General features: G+C 40.7%; 1 protein-coding gene across 3 annotated transcripts in view; it reads left to right on the plus strand.

The window, feature by feature from the left end:
• Positions 1-20750, plus strand: part of SACS (sacsin molecular chaperone) — a 64986-nt gene that overhangs the window by 23341 nt on the left and 20895 nt on the right. The window contains exons 1-6 of one of the 3 annotated variants that reach the window (XM_074147327.1): positions 6523-6567; positions 6804-6954; positions 10013-10100; positions 13158-13243; positions 18826-18937; positions 20224-20370. In XM_074147327.1, coding sequence (XP_074003428.1) covers positions 6566-6567; positions 6804-6954; positions 10013-10100; positions 13158-13243; positions 18826-18937; positions 20224-20370 — 586 coding nt within the window. In that variant the 5' untranslated portion in view covers positions 6523-6565. Of the gene's footprint in view, positions 1-6522; positions 6568-6803; positions 6955-10012; positions 10101-13157; positions 13244-18825; positions 18938-20223; positions 20371-20750 lie in introns of those variants that run through there. The other 2 variants (XM_074147319.1, XM_074147335.1) reach the window with 2 other exon arrangements.

A 20750-nucleotide genomic window follows, 5' to 3' on the forward strand; every position in this document is an offset into this window, starting at 1 on the left:
AGAAAATATTGTGAAGCTTTGGAGCATGATTAGATGCAGCATTCAGAAGCAATAGGGATGGAGAAATACTTCTTAAAACGATTAATGCATGTGTAACTTTGGGCTGCTGATCTCATTTTAGTTATTGAGTGGATTTTCCTCACTTATGTGGAAGGATAATAGCTTCATCAAGTACTCTGGAATGAAAATAAGAAAAATATCTTAAGGTAGCATGGAAAAAAACCCCTTTGATAAGCTGATTACCATGTGTCCTAAATGGAGGCAAAGAACCTAGGTCTGGATTCAGTATGATATTTAGGAAGCTACATGAGGAACTGAAACCTATTGCAAGTTTAGGCTCTGCTTTTTTGATGTTTCAAGGTTAAAGTGGGTGTTCTAAATCTGGCCTTTTTATTGGCACCAAAGGCTGTAAGAAAACACCACCAGTAATTTAACATATTGCTTATTAAAAATGTATGCCAACAGCAGTTCTCGCAACACTAGTTCCTCCTCATGCAATTCTCTACAGAGCAATTGAGGAGTTTATTTTTATCACTATTTTGGTTTAATCTTTTGCATAATTTGAAATACCAGGCATTTTGTACTGGTATTTTGTTATTTGTACCATCTGGAATAGAAAACGCTGTGATTCTTAGCAATTCAAATTTGTGGAGTAATGGTTACTGTACTATAGTTAAGACTAAGGTTAGGTCCTCTCTTCAAGGACTAAATTTAAAGTAGTCTTTTCCTATAAGTAGATCTAACAGAAAATTTTACTTTGGCATTTGAGAAGATTTTGGAATTTTGTCCTTTATTTGTGCCGCCTTGCTCTGCTCTTTATTTGCAAAGAATAAACTGAAGCAAGTTTTATGGGTCTTTTAAGTACCTTCCATCAACATTTGCTTAGTGCCATTAAGGAGCTGGCTTGAAGCAAATAACTGAGAGAACAAAATCATTAGATGGAAATAAATGGCTGTTCCTGGCCTCTGTGCCCTTAAATCTTTTGGTTTTAGTAGTATTTAAAAAGTATCCTGTTCTTTTGATATTTGACATTTAGAAACACATCAGCTTGCAAAAGGAGTAAAATAATACTTTCCTTCAGTTCTTTAAAATTTGACTAAGCCACGATCATACAGATATTTTGCTTAGAAGCTGCCTATAATAGTTTCTTGTGAGGGGTGCAGAGTATGAGAATTGGTTTAAACTCCCTGCACCAATCTATAATAAAACAGTTTCAGCAAATTACATCATGTAACAGATTTTAGGCCAAAACTAGGTATTTTGTTTTAATCAAGTGCTTCACAGGCCAGAGGGTTTGTTTGGGGTTTTTTTTGGGTCAGTCGTACTAGATAGGGCTATAGCCATTGCAGTGGATTTCTTTTAAGAAAAAAAATGTACTTGATTTCTGTTAATGGAGCTATTCAAATAAAATAGAAACTTTCCAGTAAGGGGTGACTTTCCAATGAGTAGCACATGTGTCATCAGCAAATGGTAGGTTTATTCTCAAACTTCTTGAAAAGGCATTAGTAAACTATGATAAAGGAAGCTTCTGGCCGTGACTACAGACCAACGCAATCTGTAATCTCTGGCTAATGTGAAATACATACAATGTAATGTTTAGAACATCTGTTAGAAACACGGGATCGATTTAAGAATGAAGGTAAGTGCTTATTGTGTTGTAGAAGGTTTTGATTCTGTTTGGTGTGCGCTGTCTCAAATCTGGACGTAGTTGTTGAGTCACTGCCACTTGCCTGCCAGCACTGCAGAGTGGTATTTGCTGCACTGGAGGCTACTGTGCTGCAGTGGGTTTCCTCTTGCATTAGTGACCTAATCACGTTTGTTTCTTAACACACCACATACTCTTTTTGCAGACTCCGTTCCGTCTTTCTAAGCATAGTGATAAGGAAGGAAGGGGCTTGCATCCATCTCTTTCTGCTACTGCACACTTATTTTCAGTTATTGGAAATGTGAGGTCATTCTGCAACACGGATTTTTCTCTTTTCAAGGAAATGTCACTATAAAAATGTCTTTCATTTAATTTTATAAAAATACTTACATGTTGCAGAGACTCTTTCCATTTTTTAATGCATGTCCCTTCTTGTAGGGGTTATATGACCTCATTCTGAACCAAACAGAACTCTTGTTTGTAGCCACAGGAGAATTTTCCATATGTATTTTTAAATCTAAATGCTGTTCTGCTTGGAAAAGTGTTATAAAAATGTTATAATAGATATTCATATATATACTACTTAAAAATTCTCAAATTGGTCCCAATCATTTTAGATTTAAAAGATTTTTTTTTTTTTTTCCCTAGCTGCCGTGGCTACAAAATTCCCACCTGGTTAGGTCAAACGAACTATGCTACATTGTCATGTACAATCATTAATAGTAGTTCTGCATAACAACTATGTATGTGATACCTTGATGCCTTTAACTTCACTAGGAGGACACAGCTTCCATAGTTCTGTTTTCCAAAGGGATAACCAAGATTAAAAATAAAAAAAAAAAAGTTAGGTTTTTTTTGTTGCGAAAATCTGCAAACTGGAACCTGTACTCCTTTTCGATCAGACAGTGCAATTTCTATATAGTCACTTCTTTAGGATATTTTTATTTCGATATCAGGAAAAAAATTAAGGTTTACAAATGTCACTGCCATAAACTGTAAAAAAGACAGAGTTTGATAATGGATAACAGGATATGTATAAATCAGTTTGTAATAAAAAGGAGATTTATATTTTACATTCCTTGCCAGATGAATGGCCAGGATGCTGTTGATAGAAATCAACATTACAACTAATGCTGTAGGAGTGGCTTTAAATTCCAATTTAGTTTCTGCAAATAGGTTTCTACTGAAACCATACTTGGAATACTTCTTGGGTTGGTTTTTTTTTTTTTTTTTTTGGTAGAGTTTGGGAAGAGTTTTTTTTCCCCATTCTTTGGATCTGGTATCAGGACCAGTGTTCCATTTTCCTTGTCTTTATTACTTAAATCAGTGCCTTCTCTCGTTAGGAGGCTGTGCCATGAAATTGGCAATTTGAAATTTTGGAATCACTGAAAACAGTGGGAGTCCTACTTACTCTCATCAGTAGCAACATCTAGCCAATAAATAAAATAGGATGGGGCCCCAGGGAAGGGGCCAGAACTCAAGGGGTAATTGGCACAGCACAGCTCACATCTAAAAAACCTGAACAGCCTTTGGCCCTAAAACAAAATGTCCTTGTCCTTTCTGCCTGTGGGGAGTTGTTCCTGGTTTATGAACCATGCCTGATCACTGTCCTGAAGACTGGTGGTGGTTACAGGTCAAAACTGTGCCAAGAAGCGTGCCAACAATTAAACAGTGTGGATGATCAAAGGGCTGCATTGGGACACATGCCTTAGCCATGCTTACTGTACTAATACAGAGGCACTAAGAGGATGAGCACCTTGTTTCTATCTGGGTGGACAGAAAAAACACCAACCCAAAGACAGAAATTACCAAAAAGGGAAAACAGAGTAAAAAACACATGATAAAGGAGAGGCAAATGAAAGGTGTCCCATGGTAAATAGAAATGGGACATTGATTCCTGCCAGTATGAAAAAATAGTCTCCCTTGTAACAAGAGGATCAGATTTATGAGGGGAACAGGTATGGCTGATTTCCAGGAGCTCAGGAATCCAACTCCTTTGTCCAGAACCTTGCACAGTTCCAGTTACCTGTCACCAGTTCTTCCCAGCTCCTCCCCCTCTACTGCAGAGGACACATACCGACAGAATCTGTGGTACCTGGAGTTTTTTCCTCCTTTTTAATGTTAAATCGTCACAGGACATAATTTGGGAGTATTGCCTTGTCATGTGATGTGACATGGGCTGGGGAACTTCAGCCAGTTATTGACAGCAGGATTGCCTGTGCCCCTGAATGTGTCCCACCATTTGAGATGTTCAGCATAGAGAGTTGAGATGGTTCTGGTTTTCTCCAGGGTGTCATTCAAACAATTGTGCACTCTTCATAGAATGCTAAATTGCTGCTATAATCCCAACTGGTGAAGAGGAATTCTATTTTGCTAGTGTGGCTTGGTGATTCACCTGGTCGGGAAACTGTTTTAGTAGCTGATATGGATGGCACTGCACTAGTGCAGTGGAGGAGTGCAGCAGGAGTTTTGCTCCTTCCATCTTGTCCAGTCATCCACACTTGTGTCCCTCCTGCCACTACCCTTCTGCAGGTAGTATATTCCCTTGGTATCAAGACATAAAAAGATAAAATGGAGAGACTGGAAGGCAGCCTGCTTGTTCCTTTGGACGTAGGATGAAAAAATCTGTGATGACACACTGTGAAGGGGATGTAACAAAATGGAAAGTTAAAAAGATGAAACGATAGAAAAAGGAACCAATTTCTAAACTAAAGCAGAGAGATCCATCTGGTTTAAGTTAAAATATGTTTTTTTTTTATTATTTCTGGTGAAGGCAGGATTAGACTCACATTTCCAGCATTTTCTTATAATGCTGTACTATTCAATATACATGTATTGCTGATGAATGAAATAAGATGTTGCAGCACTGGCAGAGCTCTGTTTACCTAGATCCTGTGTTGGATCCTGGTCCACCTGACCTTTCTGCTTTTTAAGCTTCCTTCCATTTTAGTGGGCTCATCTTTTCTTAGCTTCATACGCTTTCTGCAAACAGTTTCATTGTGTCTTTCCCCCCATCCACAGAAGCTTTGCTATCTGTTGCCGCCAAGTGGCAGTTTTAACTCTCTGTCGCTGGGTAAAGTCATAAATGTTTTAGATTAGTCAGGGTCTGAAACTGAGGACCTGTTGGAATGAAATGGAATTGTTGGCTGGAGGGCTGTAGTCCATGTTCCTGCTCAAAGCAGGAGGATCACCAATACTGGATCAGGTCAGTCACGGCTAAGCCTTGGAAATATCCCAATATAAAGAGTGCCTCTAGAGAGCCTGTGCCAGTACTGCCCTGCTCTCCTAGTGACAGGGTTTTTTCCTCCTGTCCTGTGTGAAACTCCTAAGCCGCAGTTTGTTGCTGCTGCCCCTTGTTACAGTCTTGCACTGGTAAGAAGAGTTCAATTCCATTGCCTGCCTTTGTAACTGCCCTTAGGTAGTTGTGGAATGTTACTATACTGCACCTTAGTCTCCTCCTCCTCAGACTAAACAAGGCCAAGTCCCCCATGTTCTCCTTGTAGCTCACGTGCTTTGGGTGCCTGATAGTGTTAGTAGTCCTCTGCTGGGATCTGGAACTGAGGAAGCCCAAAACATCACAGTCTGGTCACAATATCCTAGATACTCAGCATCAGCACTGAGCAGAGACTCACTTCCCCTGATCTGCTGGTCATCCTCCTTCCAGAGAGAGCACAATGTTGCCTTATATTCAGCCTGGTATCCCCCAACTCCTTTGAAGCAATGCTGCTATTCAGCCCATCAGTGACATACGGCCCATGGTCCCAGCTGCAGAACTTTGCACACATTGAAACTTGGAGGTTTCTGTTGGTCCCCTCCACAAGTTTCTCGAGGTCCCCTTAGCTCATTGGGGTCACAGATAGACTAAATCTCTGTTTTCAGAAGAGCGAGCATTTTCCATATGTCTTGAATAGCATAAGGACTTACCATACACCCTATGAGATAAAGCAGAAGATGCATACCAATAAATCATAGAATGGTTAGAGTTGGAAGGGACCTTAAAGATCATCTAAGATCATCATTCCAAGTCCCCTGCCGTGGGCAGGGACACCTCCCACTAGATCAGGTTGCTCAAAACCTCAACCAATGTGGCCTTGAACACTTCCAGCGATGGGGCATCCACAATGTCTGTGGGCAGCCTGTTCCAGTGTCTCACCGTCTTTACCCTCACAGTAAAGAATTCCTTCCTAATATCTAAACTAAATCTGCCCTCTTTCAGTTTAAAACTGTTACCCCTTGTCCTATCGCTGCAGTCCCTGATAAAGAGTCCCTCCCCATCTTTCCTGTAGGCCCCCTGTAAGTACTCATGATAAATAAAATGACTGACAGAGGAGCAGAAAAATGAGGTTTCTTTCTGTGTATCTGCATCCTTGTGAAGCGTGAGGTTTGTCAGCTGTAACTTTGTCTGCTCCATCTGCTGGTGCCCGAGTGCTGGGAATGTGGATGGAGGATCCGTGTGCTTCCGTGCCGGCCTGCCCTGCTCCAGGAGGAATTTCCATGCGGGAACGTCTCTGGATCTCAGCCTTAGTCAGGGCTCTGGCAGCCTCACGCCGTACACGCTCCGCCGGCCAAGCCAAGCTGCATCCTCCCTCCTCGCCCGGGCTCGCTCGCCCGAGGGCCCCTGCAGCCGCCGGGAGCGGCGTGCCCCGCGGAGCGGGCAGAGGGCCGCGGGAAATCCCGCCGGTGGGGCCTTCCTGCGCGGAGGCGGAGCTGGGGCCGCGCCAGGCCGCGAACCGCCGCGGGGGGTGAGGGGCCGAGCGGGCCTAACCCCCCGCAGCCGCCGCTTTTAGGGCGGCTTCTCCGCCCGCTGCCTCCTCCCCTCCTTCCTCTTCCTCCGCGGCGCAGACCGGGCGGGCCCCACCCCTTCCCCGTGTGGCGGCAGCAGCAGCAGCAGCTAACGGTTCTTTGTGTGCCGCGGTCGGCATGTGAGTGGCGGCGGGACGGGACGGGAGGCCCCGGGAGCTGCTCCCTTCGCAGGCCCGGCGGCTCCTTCCCCCGGGAGATCGGGGCTAGCTATCGCCTGGCCGTCCCAGCGCTCTCGCCGGCGCCGGCGCCCGTCCTGGGTCTCCGGGCCGCCCGAGGGGGAGGGCGGGTGGGTGCCGGGGCAGGGCGTTGCGTGTGTCTTCGCTCTTCAGCTGGTGTCTCGTGTTGTCTGTCGCAGGCTGGCCCGGGTGACCGTCCTCCATGACTGCCTGGGCTGCAGGACCTTCGAGCTGCCGCCTTCCGCGGCTGTGGGGGACGTGAAGGCGCGGGTGGAGGCGGAAGCCGGCTTCCCCCCGGCCGAGCAGCGGCTGTGGCACGGCGGGAGAGAGGTGAGGGGGCGCGGCGGGGCGGGCCGGGGGGCGGCGGGGGCTTCACCGGTGGCCTCTCACACCCGCCCGGCGGCCTTCTGCGTCTTGCCGGGTCCTGTGGTGGGTGGGCAGCACAGGGTGTGTGCGGCCTCAGGTGCGAGCCTCTCACGGGAAGCATGGTTTGGACAAGTAGGTAACCCTCGTACTTATCTTGATGATGCTAGCTCTTATCATTCGAGTTTCTGTGTCTTTTCCTGACAATAATCCATGTGCGTTACCCTTATTTCTTTGGAGGGGAGTAGAAGGTTCACCTGAGAGTGCTGAGGTGCTTGTTCTGCCTTCCTTTCAGTCTTTAATTGATTTTCTACCTGCTTGCCAGCTTCAATGGCAGAATTGACGTTGCCATGACAGGAAGCTTTTACAAGTTAAAAATGGAGGTCTGGGCACAGCAGAGAGAGTCAAATCAATGAATGACCTTGTTCTGTTGAAGGCAGCAGCCCGCTGTCACTGTTTCAGCACTGCTTGGTGTGCTTCTAGCTGCACTCTGGGAGATGGAAACCTGGAGATACTGGTGGGGTAGGATGGGTAGAGGCAAGAAGGGGAGAGAGAGGAGGTTGGAAATAAGGGTTAAGTAGCACAAGGGGGCTTGCAAAGACATAAAGGAGAAGAGAAGGCTCTGGCGAGAACTTACTGTGGCCTTTCAACGTACAAAGGGGACTTATAAGAGTTGGAGGGAGACTTGATACTGAGGCCTGTAGTGACAGGACAAGGGAGAATGGTTTTAAACTGAAAGAGGGTAGGTTTAGATTGGACATAAGGAAGAAATATTTTACTATGAGGATGTTTAGACACTGGAACAGGTTGCCCAGAGAAGCTGTGGATGCCCCATGACTGGAAGTGTTCAGGGTGAGGTTGCACAAAGCTTTGAGCAACCTGCTCTAGTGGAACATGTCCCTGCAGGGAGGTTTGGACCTAATGATATTTCAAGGTCCCTTCCAACTCAAAACATTCTATGATCCTAGGAAAGAATTAGATGTTAGTAGTTGTATTGCTCAACAAGCTTTTAAGAACCTACGTGGGGAACACAAGTAATCTTTGAGGGCTCAGGTTTGAAACAAACTGCCTATGTAGTTTATCTTTTATTTTCTTGCCTGGTTTTGTGTGTCCTTGATTTTGTTCTCTCCAGGCCTTCCTGTTTGTGGGAGGAAGCAGGTCTTTGTATCACTTTCTAAAATTTGTCTGGAAGTGAAGATCTGAGCAACGCTCTGTCTGGCACAGAAAACTATCTTTTGGCATAGAAGAGTCAGTAAGCAGACTGTAATAGCTATTCTGATTATTATTATTTTTTAATATTAAACTAAAATACATGTGGGAATATTTGTACGGTAGCAATTTTGAAAATCCCTTATAAACTTTTGAGTTCCTGTCTACTGGATTCAAGTTATTTTTTAATTTACTGAGGTAGTAGAATATTCATCAGTAAATCTTTTTTCCATTAAAGCTTCTACTTGCAATTTACAGATGTTAAATAAAATCCAGTATCTCTTTCTCTCATAGTTCCTTACAGTGTTAAACTTTGAATCTATTCATTCTACTAGTTTCTGCTGGTGTTTTGCTACGAAAATCCTACCTGAGAAAATGCGGTTATTCTATCCCGTTAATACTTGGCGATGTGTTATAGCATTCTGTGGATTCTTTTTTATTTTAGTGAGTCTTGAGTGGGTGGTATACCCAGTTTAAGCTGTTTTACATCTTGAAACAAGATCATCTCAAGTATAACATTTCTGTAGGAACTTAAAATAAACGCATTATTGTTGTAACTACTATTTGAAACTGGTTTAAGTAAAAAGGGATATAATTTTTTCTTATCAATGTTTTTAAATTATGAGTACATACTGTGGACTAGGATTGTCTTTTACTTACTAAATGTAGTTAGATTGTAAGCATCTACGTCTGTGTAAGCGCCTACTTCTTTCTAGTCATTTGTTTTTACCCATTGAAGTGAGGAAGTAGTCCTGAATTTTGCTATAAACTGAGACTAATATAATAATATAATTTCACGTAATAGAACTTTAATAGAGTCTACTATAAGTGGAAACTAATTTGAATTGGTTAAGTTTCTAATTAGCACAGCACAATTTCTAATCCTGCATTTGTTATCATGGTATGCAGGATAACATGTCGTATGTAACTGTTTTAGCATTGCATCATATACGACTGGGACATACATATAATATAGAATCACAGAACCGTAGAATCGTCTAGGTTGGAAGGGACCTTTAAGTTCATCTAGTCCAACCATCAACCTAACTCTGATAAATAAAAAAACCCAAAAAACCAGCTCCCTCAGTCTTTCCTCTAATATGAAACTAGAATTGCAACAAAACCATAATGCTTTATGATTACTAAATAGTTTTCCCAATGGCTGCTCAGTTTGTTGCTTAGTTTGCCCCAGTTTCTCTGTGGTGTTCCTGGTGAGTCCATAGGTCTGCATATAGAGGTGATGGGGAGATGAGGCTGTCAATTTTTTCAGAGGTGTTCCTGTGACATACTTCTGTCTCTATGCATTCTGTGTTACAGCTGCTTTGAGCTGATAGTACTTAGTTTAAAACTCCTGTGAAATTGCATACCCATATGTACTTTTTAGAGTGCATACACCACATACTTCCTGTATATGTTTATTTTCTTTATGGGCTTGCACCTTAGAACAATGACTCTTTTAGTTGTATGCTTTCAAGAAGTTCCCAGAACATGGAACTTTTCAAATGTGAAAATGGGAGGACATGTCTTGCTCCTCGTATGCTTCTGTAAGCATTTTTCCACCTGATTTCTTTGGCTGTTTTTTTTTTGGTCCTGTTGCTGACAAGCTGATGCTTCATGTGAGGAGTATCATTAGGCAAAGGAGGCCATCCTAGACCTCAGGGACTGAAAGTGTGCTCAAACTGAATATTGGATATTTCAGAGTATTTGTATACTTTCAGATAAAACCAGACTTCATAGAACGTAGGAAATTAAGCTACAGTGAACTATTTATGCTGCAGAATGTTCTGATCAAGATCTGTCTTATTTTTTATTTCAGTTATCTGATGGTACCAAGATTGTAGATCTTCAGAAGTCTCAAAATCAGGTTTTTCTGAAGCTTCAGTCAAAAGGGTTGAAAGGAGGAGGTATGAAAAATACTTGTCTCTGCTTATAAACTGGAAGGTCAAAGCATTTTCTAACACTGTCTGGAGTTAATTGAAATTATTCTTTTCTTTAGATGGGAAGCAATTATTTTTCTTCTGCACCAAGAAAATTGAATTTCTCTTTTTAAGTGCCTTGGTGTTTAATTTTTTCTTTATAATTTCACATGTAGAAATTAGAATATTGCTGTCCTTGAGAATCATTAAGACTTGCCTTGCAGTAGCATTAGTAGCTGCCTTGTCCCATATAAAGTAAGCTGAATACTTGTAAACAATTCGAATACTGAAAGGATATCTTTTCAGTATAGAAAACTGTATCAAGGTAAAAAGCTTTTGATTTTCTTTGGGTTTTTTTGTTCATTTGTTTCTCTTTTAATTCTGTACATTTAGTTACATATTTATTACAAAAATTGCAGGTGTATCTGCTTACATGGTATTTGAATTAATTATGATACCTGAATATCTTCAGAAGGGCTCTAAATAAAATCTGTAATGATTATGTTACTTGGTTGCTAGCATTAATATAAGAGAATGAAATAAATGCTAATGGCATGGTACGATGAAGAAGGAAACCCTTCTTTTCATGCAGATATTTTATTTGGTGTCACAAATGTTGTATTTCTTAGCCTGTGTAAGCCATTGGGTGTACTGGCTGATGGTTTTCTAGTGACAGAGGGAAATGAAGCATTTGTATATTAGCTAGAAGTTCATGTTCACATTCTCTAGTACCTGCAATAGTTAGAAAACCCCTATGGAAGTGGACCACATGGTTCTATTGCATCAAATATTTTTTTCTCTCGCTCCTGACTGTTTGCTCTGTTAATTTTTTACACTATGTAGGCTGTGATAGACTAAATAATTTTTTTTTTGATTCTCTGAGCTGTTTTGTTTTTTTTTTTTGCTATGCAAGTATGTAGAGAAGATAGTGTAGTAGTCCTAAGAAATCTTTCATGGGAAAGAAAAACTGTTGCTGGTTTTTGTGCCTAGGAATGGGATATTTGGCTGTGAGATTTTCTTAGAGATAGCACTCTAAGCAGTCCATGTCTAGATGAAGCACCGAAGTTTTTCTGGCCCACAACTCTGATGTAAGTCAATCTAGAAGATCTGAAGGCTTTTTAGTACCAGCCTTTGTGTTCATTCTGGAGTCTTTCAGTTCTGAGGTTTTTCCTTAGAGCAAGGGAATCGAGGAAGGCCGTGAATTTCTAACTTCAGGAAGTGCATGGTCAGTAGAGCCAAGCACATTGGTTGCTGAAGTACTTAACCATGTCACCTGTGTATTCATGCATCACTGGTGTCTGTCAAAGAATGCATAATCTTTTTGTGTGATCATAGAATCATTCATATTGGAAAGAACATCAGGAGGTCTCTACTCGAACCTGCTCAAAGCAGGGTGAGCTCTGAGCTCAGACTGGGTTGTTCAAGGGTTGATCTGGTCCAGTTTGGAAAGCCTGCAAGGATGGAGACCACACAGGCTCTCTGGGCTCCTATTCCAATGCTTGACTGTCCTTATTGTGGAAAAAGCTTATCCTTCAGATCTGTGGAACCTATTTTGTGTTCAATATGACCAGCTCTAATACTCAAGAAAAATCAGTTTAGCCTTTGACAGGATGCAGTAAGTCATTATCTCAAGACAGAGTAATTTCTGCAACATACATAGAGCAGCTCTCCTCTTACATGTAAAGATTTAGAATAATGTCTGTCTTCAGTCCTGTCACTTCAAAGCTACTTGTCTGGTTTTGTGGTTCCCATAGTGAAATGTGTTGTTGAAACACTTCTGCCTGCCTGCCCAAGTTAGACTTAAAGAAGATGGGTTTATTGATTTTTTTTTTTAGACAATTTCTTCTAAGAAAAGAAACACCCAAGCTTTCCTACTCTTGATCAGTGCACCTTCTTTTGGAAGTTTGCATATTGCGTGTTTACTTTCATATACTTCTATATACTGTAAAAATAATAACAAAGGTTATAAAATACTTTTCACACTTTCAGCTGTGAGTTGCAATTTCTTGGTGTTTTTTTTTAATTGATGCTATGAACTTACCTTAAGTAAAGAGTGATATGAAAGTTTTGTGAAGAGAAGATGTTTGACATTTTTACTTGATATTCTCTCAGCAAATAAATGTCTCTTATCTATCCCTTTTTTTCCACATTGCTGAGTATTCTGTGTTGGTTCTTTGTCTAATTTTTTAATTCCATAATACAAATAATGTGTGTGTGTTTGGATCTGTGTACTTTACATAAACACATGTATAGGCAGAAGGAGGAGAGAGAGAGTTATTAATTATTAATAACTTTAAAGGGAAATGGTAGAAGGAGCATCAGTAGAGTCTGTTTTCCATGTGGGAATGGCATTATAAATGTTTGTTTGAAGCACATATTTTACAGGTTTGGATTTAGGGAGCTGCTCTTCAGTCCTAGACTGGAGTTTGAACTGAAGAGAGTTGATCCTTTCGTTCTGTGATAGACCCTTTCTCTTAGAGCAGAACTTCATAACGCTTGTTAGTACCTTTCTGAGACTTTTCCTTCCTGTGCTAAGCCCAGGAAACGCCAAAGCTAGCACCAGGCCCAGCACCACAGTATGCCAGAGCAGGGACCGTACTCTAGAACCAAAATATGTTGTGCCTGTGTGTAGCTGTCTGTAGGGATCATCACTGGCTATAAAAAAGTTACGCTGCCCTAGAATACTGTCCTGCTGCTGAAAAAGTAGTAGTTCTTTAGAAGTTGCTATATTTGAACATCCAGTAGTTGGAATTGGGGTGTAACAGATTCAAACACTTGGTCCCCAAATTTGTTTCATCCAGATACGGAACAACATGGAGACACTAACATCAAGACTGTTATTTTAATTTTTTAAATAAAAATATTTATAATGTAGTATTTCTACAGCTGCTTTTAGAAATACAAGATTTTACAGTATCAGGCCTTGAGTGAATGTAAATTTTTTTTTTCTAAATTCCCAGTAATTGTTTAGTAATTTTTTTTTTTAAATCTGAAATTAAGTGCAGAGTAACGTAATACACGCTTTACTTTTTGTTTGTTTGTTAGGTCGTTTTGGACAAACAACGCCACCACTTGTTGATTTTCTTAAGGATATTTTGAGAAGATACCCAGAGGGAGGACAGATTCTTAAGGTATGCAATAAATGGTATTTTTAGCAATCATTCAATATGCATGACGTAATACCATTAGTTTAACACTTTCCAGCAAGTCTAGCTGTTGTTGTACCTCATTAGATATTCATTCTAGCACAGGAGATCCATCTTTCCATTTCTATGGACAAGGCAAAGTGAATTGTGTGGCACTTGTGTGTGTGTGTGTGTGTGTGTGTGTTTAATGTCTATGGGTTTGCTTGTCACAGATGCCGTTGTAATTTATAAAGAATAGAGATAAACTGCAGATAATATCATGAAGTCTCTGACTTAATTATATACTTTGTATAGAGTATAAGCTGTCTAAAATGTTTATTTTGCTTGTTATTTCACTGTTCATCTCTGCTGTAAGCTATGGTAAACCTACCTAATAGTATATACAGGTTTTTGGGAGGGATTATCTTAGTGTAAGATTGGGATAAGCTGATGACTTTAACACAAGATTTTACTGTAGAATTTCTGGGTAGCAAGTATATTTTCCTCAGGGATCTTTGGCAGTTTCACAAAGTTTCATCATTAGATTAAGAGCACTTCTAAGGTGGGAATCTTTGAGTGGCTTTTGTGAGACTTACTCTAAGAGTGATAAGAATAATGAACCCATCATTTTGTATGGGCTGAAAAATATTTTTGGTCTAGATATTAGTCACAGAATTTTCTGAACTGAGGTTAGTGTTCTTTATGGTGTTTTGTCATTGGTCCAGGAGTCTTCAAAGTATGCATCAGTAGGGCATGTTATGTTGTGATGCGCCACATCTGAATGTTATGTGTACAAGCCAAACAATGGAAATGACAATATTGATTTAAGCACTAAAAAAATTTTCAGTAAATAGGATGGTGAGCTGGTGGAGTGGAGTTTACATCACCTCACAGGGCTGGAACATGTCTCTTGTGAAGAAGGGCTGAGAGGATTGCTCGGGCTGCAGAAGAGAAAGCTCTGACAAGACCCTATTGCAGCCTTTCAACATACAAAGGGGGCTTGTAAGGAAGAAGGAGAGAGACATGATACTGAGGCTTGTTGTGACAGGACAAGGGGGAATGGTTTTAAACTGAAAGAGGGTAGGTTTAGATTGGACAAAGGAAGAAATATTTTACGATGAGCATGGTGAGACACTGGAAGAGGTTGCTTAGAGAAGCTGTGGATGCTCCATCATTGGAAGTGTTCAAAGTCAGGTTGAACAAGGCTTTGAGCAACCTCGTCTAGTGAAAGGTGTCGCAGGGGGTTTAGACTTGATGATCTTTAAAGGTCCATTCCAACCCAAACCGTTCTGTGAGTCTATGATCTGGTAAAATATAGATCATTCTAACTTTATCAAGTCCCACAAAGGGAAAGACAGGTATCTGTAGAGGATGATTTGTCTGATTTATTGTAGCTTCCTATGCTAATGTCTGGAAGTGACAGTTTGGTTTTTTGAAGAGCATCTGGATTGGTTAGTTCATAGTTCAATGTTAAGTTTCTAAATCAGAATGCTTCATCACACGGATGTTAAGAAATGGATTTTGTTAGTGTATTGGAATGCTGGGTTCTAACTAATGGGATTTGGTACGGATATATGTATATTTCTATCTGTATATATAAAACACACCAATACAAATGGTGACAGATGATGAGAGTTTCTCCTGTCTCTTGGAAGATTTTCTTTGCAACTGCAGAACTAGAAGTTGATTATTTTTAGTGTGAATGCTTAAGCATATCTTCAACTGTTTTGGTAAACTACATCCTGGATATGTTCTGAGCAGTGTCCATTCATAGGATGGGTGCTTACATTTTTACTATTTCCCAGTTCTAGTTGAATATCCAAGGTGAATTTGAATCATGAAAGGTTCAGACCTTAACAATTTGAACCCATTTTTTCATTCCACTGTGAAGAAATAGGATATGTCCTTAGAAATCAGATAGGTAAATCTTAAAGTAGAAATGTTCCTCTTTTCATGGTTTGCAATTTAGAGTTAACAGACTGTTAGGGAGGGATTACTACCAGGAATTTTGCTGATCTGTTAAAATGGATTTCACTGTTTGGATTCTTCAAATGCAATGCTGCTACAGCTGAATGTAGCAGATGTTCCATGTACCACAGCATGAACGCAAATCTCTGACTACATGGTGGTTTCCATACTTATTATTTAATATTTTGAGAGGCTTTGGCTATCTTTCTGTATCTTCTTGAATGATTGCCACAATTATGCAATTCTAAAAGAATGGTTTTTGTAATTGAATACCTCATGGAGATTCTTTAAAAATGTATTATGTATCCTGAACTATGGGTATATTTCTTGCTATTTCATCTTGCTTCAAAATTATGTAGAAGTATCAATATAAATATGTTTTGGTTACTTGTGTGATATGCCTTATAGACTGAAGATTATAGACAACGTGAAAAATGGAGGGGTTATATTTTTGGTATTAGATAACAATGAGCTTGTTTTACTGTCAACAATATAGTGGAATGAAACCTAATATGAAATATCTGCTGCTAGTTGATGAATTTTTAAAGTAAAGATTCGTCTTGCTAGCAAGTCTTTTATTTTTATGCATAATGAAATGAAATTTGTTGTATGAGTATATTGGATGTGATGTGAGGTACCTGCATAGCTTTTCGATTCAGCTGACATACTTCCTTATGCCAAAGCTACGTATACACGTGTGTACCTGTGTATAGATGTATGTATGAGTGTGAATCTTTGGAGCCCTGATATACTTTGATTATTCAGTGTAAATAGAGCATTGTGTGAAGCTCTAATCCTCTAGGTATTTATAATCATGCTTACGTGTCTGCGCTCTATAATGCTATTGATGTAAATGGGACCAGATAGGCATATTTTATTAGTGGCAGTGTTTACAGAACTAGTTTATTGACATTTTAGTTATTAGAGTTATCCATAGCTCTCACCACTACTAATAGTACTTAACAAATACTCAATATAAGCTTCTTTCTAGTCTATGGGCTTCATTTAAAAGGTGAGCTCTATTGATTCATGATTTACAGAGTTACTGGGCAGAACTGTTCTGCAGACCTTTGCTGAGAGAGTGTTAAAAGTGAGCACCGTGGCTCTTGAACAGTTGGTTCATACTGTGAAATGTTAACATAAAGGGAATTCAGTTGATGTAAAGAAGAGTGCTGTGTATTGCCCTTCTATGATTTGTTGCCTCACTGTTGTCTTACAGTTGTCGTGTGGGCTTAACAGTGAACTTTGGTATTTTTTTCTTTTTTTTTTTTCTTCTGTTATCTTGCATTGTTTTGAGACTTGTACAACTCTGATTTGCAAGAATCTAGTTATACTAGTAACAGTTTAGCAGCTTATACCTAAACTTTACAAATACTGCTTGGGTGTGGTATTTGGGCTCTACATTCACATTACTTATCACAGAATCACAGAATATTTTTGGTTGGATGGGACCTTTGAGATCATCGAGTCCAACCAACCAAAAAAAAAAAAAAAACAAACAAACCAAAACAAAACCACCAAGACAAAACAAAAAAAAAAAAACCCAAAACCTCCCAAAAAATCCCAGAACACCAAACACCAAAACCAAACCAAAACAAATGCCCACGACCACACCACACCCACCCACAAACAGACACAAACCAACAATCTCGGGCACTAGAGCATGCCCTGAAGTGCCATGTCTACACATTTCTTAAATACCTCCAGGGATGGCGACTCCACCACCTCCCTGGGCAGGCCGTTCCAGTGCCTGACCACTCTCTCAGTAAAGTAATTCTTCCTAATATCTAATCTAATCCTCCCCTGCCGCAACTTCAGACCTTTTCCTCTGGTCCTGCCATTATTCCCTTGGGAGAAGAGGCCAACACCCACCTCTCTACCACCTCCTTTCAGGTAGTTGTAGAGGGCAATGAGGTCCCCCCTCAGCCTCCTCTTCTCCAGACTAAACATGCCCAGTTCCCTCAGCCTCTCCGCATATGACTTGTTCTCTAGACCCCTCACCAGCTTGGTGGCTCTCCTCTGGACACGCTCCAGCAGCTCAATGTCCTTCCTGTAGTGAGGGGCCCAGAAGTGGACACAGTACTCGAGGTGAGGCCTCACCAGTGCCGAGTACCGAGGCACGATCACTTCCCTACTCCTGCTGGCCACGCTATTCCTGATACAGGCCAGGATGCTGTTGGCCTTCTTGGCCACCTGGGCACACTGCTGGCTCATGTTAAGCCGGCTCTCCACCAATACCCCCAGGTCCTTTTCTGCTGGGCAGCTTTCCAGCCACTCTTCCCCAAGCCTGTAGCGTTGCCTGGGGTTGTTGTGACTGAAATTCAGGACCCGGCACTTGGCCTTATTAAACTTCATCCTATTGGCCTTGGCCTGTTGATCCAACCTGTCCAGGTTCCTCTGTAGAGCCTTCCGACCCTCAAACAGATCAACACTCCCACCTAGTTTGGTGTCATCTGCAAACTTACTGAGGGTGCACTCAATCCCCTTATCCAGATCATCAATAAAGATATTAAACAAGACCAAAACTGAGCCCTGAGGGACACCACTGGTGACCGGCCGCCAACTGAATTTCACCCCATTAATCACAACTCTCTGGGCACGGCCATCCAGCCAGTTTTTTACCCAGTGAAGAGTACACTTGTCTATGCCATGATTCGCCAGCTTCTCCAGGAGAACGCTGTGGGGGACGGTGTCAAAGGCCTTACCAAAGTCCAGGTAGACAACGTCCACAGCCTTCTCCGCATTGAGAAGGCGGGTCACATGGTCATAGAAGGAGATCAAGTTGGTTAAGCAGGACCTCCCTTTCATAAACCCATGCTGGCTGGCCCTGATCCCTCAGCTGCCCTGCACTTGCCGTGAGAGCTCACTCAAGATGATCCTCTCCATGACCTTTCCCGGTACCGAGGTCAGGCTGACAGGCCTATAGTTTCCCGGATCATCCTTCCGGCCCTTCTTGTAGATGGGTGTCACATTGGCCACCCTCCAGTCATCTGGTACCTCTCCTGTTGACCAGGATTGTTGATAGACAATGGAGAGAGGCTTGGTGAGCTCTCCCGCCAGCTCTCTGAGTACCCTTGGGTGAATCCCGTCTGGCCCCATGGGCTTATGCGTGTCCAGGTGCATAAGCAAATCATTAGCTACTTCCTCCTGGATTACAGGGGGGTTGTTCTGCTCTCCATCCTTATCTTCCAGCCCAGGAGGCTGTACAACCTGGGGGTAGCTGGTCCGCCTATTGAAGATGGAGGCAAAGAAGGCATTAAGTATCTCAGCCTTCTCCTCGTCCTTGGTCGCAATGTTTCCCCCCGCATCCAGTAAGGGATGGAGATTCTGCCTGACTCTCTTTTTGTTTGACGTATTTATAAAAACTTCTTTTGTTGTCCCTTATATTAATGGCCAGATTGAGTTCCAGCTGGGATATATAGTATATATGTATGTCTGAATACTCCTTTTGTAATGCATATTTTCATTGAGATAAACTGGGTAAAATTATTTTGGTTGAAAAGTATGAAAATAATTACACTTGAGACAGTTGCTTACTATTTTCTACTGTTTCAGTTGGGCAGCCATTGCTAGAATCTTTACAACATTATAATTTTTCCTTTGGTTTTTTTCTCTCTCAGGAACTGATACAGAATGCAGAAGATGCTGGTGCCACAGAGGTTAGGTTTTTATATGATGAAACTCAGTATGGAACAGAAACTCTATGGTCAAAGGACATGGCGCAATATCAGGGTAAATATAATCTTTATTAATTTGGGCCATTATTCTTCAATGTGCATGTGGTTCTGTGTTTTTCTCCTTGCTGTATGGAGATGACCATATAGGGATGACTCCGTTGCCACTTCCACCTTACTAAGTGCATATTTTGTCGATGTTCTCATGTTGATAATTCTTTTCCAAAGCTAGTGTTTTGTATTGAAGGCCTTGCACTGTTTTCTTGCAGGTTGTCAGTATAAGCTTTCCAACTGCTTCCAGTTGGAGGAAAGTCTTCATGTTCCACTTTATTCTAAATCACTTCTCCCAGGGTGACTGTGTATCGCAGTGTTTATTTTACTGGGTTCACTCCATATCCCAAAATGCAAATAAGGATTTTTAGTAGAGCAACTAAACAAGATTCAATCAGTAAGACGTACAATAAAAGAATGTTCGTGGTATTAGACAATCATTTTCAGATTTTTTTTTTTACTTATTAATCTCTACCTTTTGAGAGCTATCTCCAGTTCTTAAGTAAAGGTTACCCTAGCCCCTTACATTTCAGCACTCTCCAGGCAGTTCTATTTTCTTCCCCGCCTCTTGTTCTCTCCTCCTTATACCAAATTTGCTCCATACAAAAGGTTTTTACGTCATCAGATATGGCTTTGTGTGATAGGGGTCAGTTATGCATTTATCAATCAAATTAGTTTGCGTAATCATCCCAAAAAGCATTCAGTTGTGATTTGAAGATTTCAATTATGACTAGTCCACTACTACTTGTTTCTAGCTTTTTTCAGTTGTTAATCAGCCTCGTTATGTCTTCTAATCTGAATGTCTGCCTTACTTGCTAGACACAGGTTATTGGTATACCTTGCCATGTATTCCCTTCCAGTGGAGGTATGAGCAGACTGTGATTAGTACATCTTCAAAACATCTTTTTGGTAGACTGAACAGATTTGAGTTTAAGCGTTTTGCCACAGGACGCTTTTTTCAGAAGTTTTGTTGGTTTCTGCTTTCTGTTCAGTTTTTCAGAATCGTTGTTTTAAAAAGTGGACACCAGAACTAGATATAAGAATATACATCTTTTAAATACCATGTACAGAGGTAAATCCATCTTCTTGCTTCTGTTTTTGCTGCAACTCTACACCTTTCTTTCATGCCCAAGCATAATTTGATGTCAGCTTGAGTTGTAGCTTCCTCATTAAATTTGCAAATGCATACTTTAAAGAAACACTTTCTCAGTTCTGTAAGTTTGTTTCCTAGAAATTTTTAACAGTAAATGGTTTTCTTCTGTCATCTTTTTAACACTTACCTATTTATTATAGGGCCAGCATTTTATGCATACAACAATGCAGTTTTCACCCCTGAGGACTGGCATGGTATACAGGAAATAGCAAGAAGCAGGAAGAAAGATGATCCCCTGAAAGTTGGAAGATTTGGAATTGGCTTTAATTCGGTTTATCATATAACAGGTACTCTCAGTAGATATTTAAAAATGAAAATGTTGAAGTTTTGAGTTGTTTAATGATTTTATCTTCATAAAAAATTTAATAATTTATCTATAGTGCATTTTTAAATTAGATCCTTGGCTAAATTTCCTTCATATTTTCTAAAACTCTGTAAGGTAACCTTTGGATTTTGAAAGTTTTTGGAGGAGATTTGTTTCTTCTAGTAGCAGGGTTGATAAGCAAGTAGAAGTGTGAAAGTTCAGACTAGACAAACTTTTATGCAGGTTCTTTGCATAATGGGCAGTGATTTTTATTTCATGCTAGAAAGGATATTCCATAATAGAGGTATATGCACATTTACATTTGAGAAAGAGAGTACATACTCTTTCACAAGCTGGTAATAT

The sequence above is a fragment of the Numenius arquata genome, chromosome 1, assembly GCF_964106895.1.
Source record: "Numenius arquata chromosome 1, bNumArq3.hap1.1, whole genome shotgun sequence".
Classification (NCBI taxonomy): domain Eukaryota; kingdom Metazoa; phylum Chordata; class Aves; order Charadriiformes; family Scolopacidae; genus Numenius; species Numenius arquata.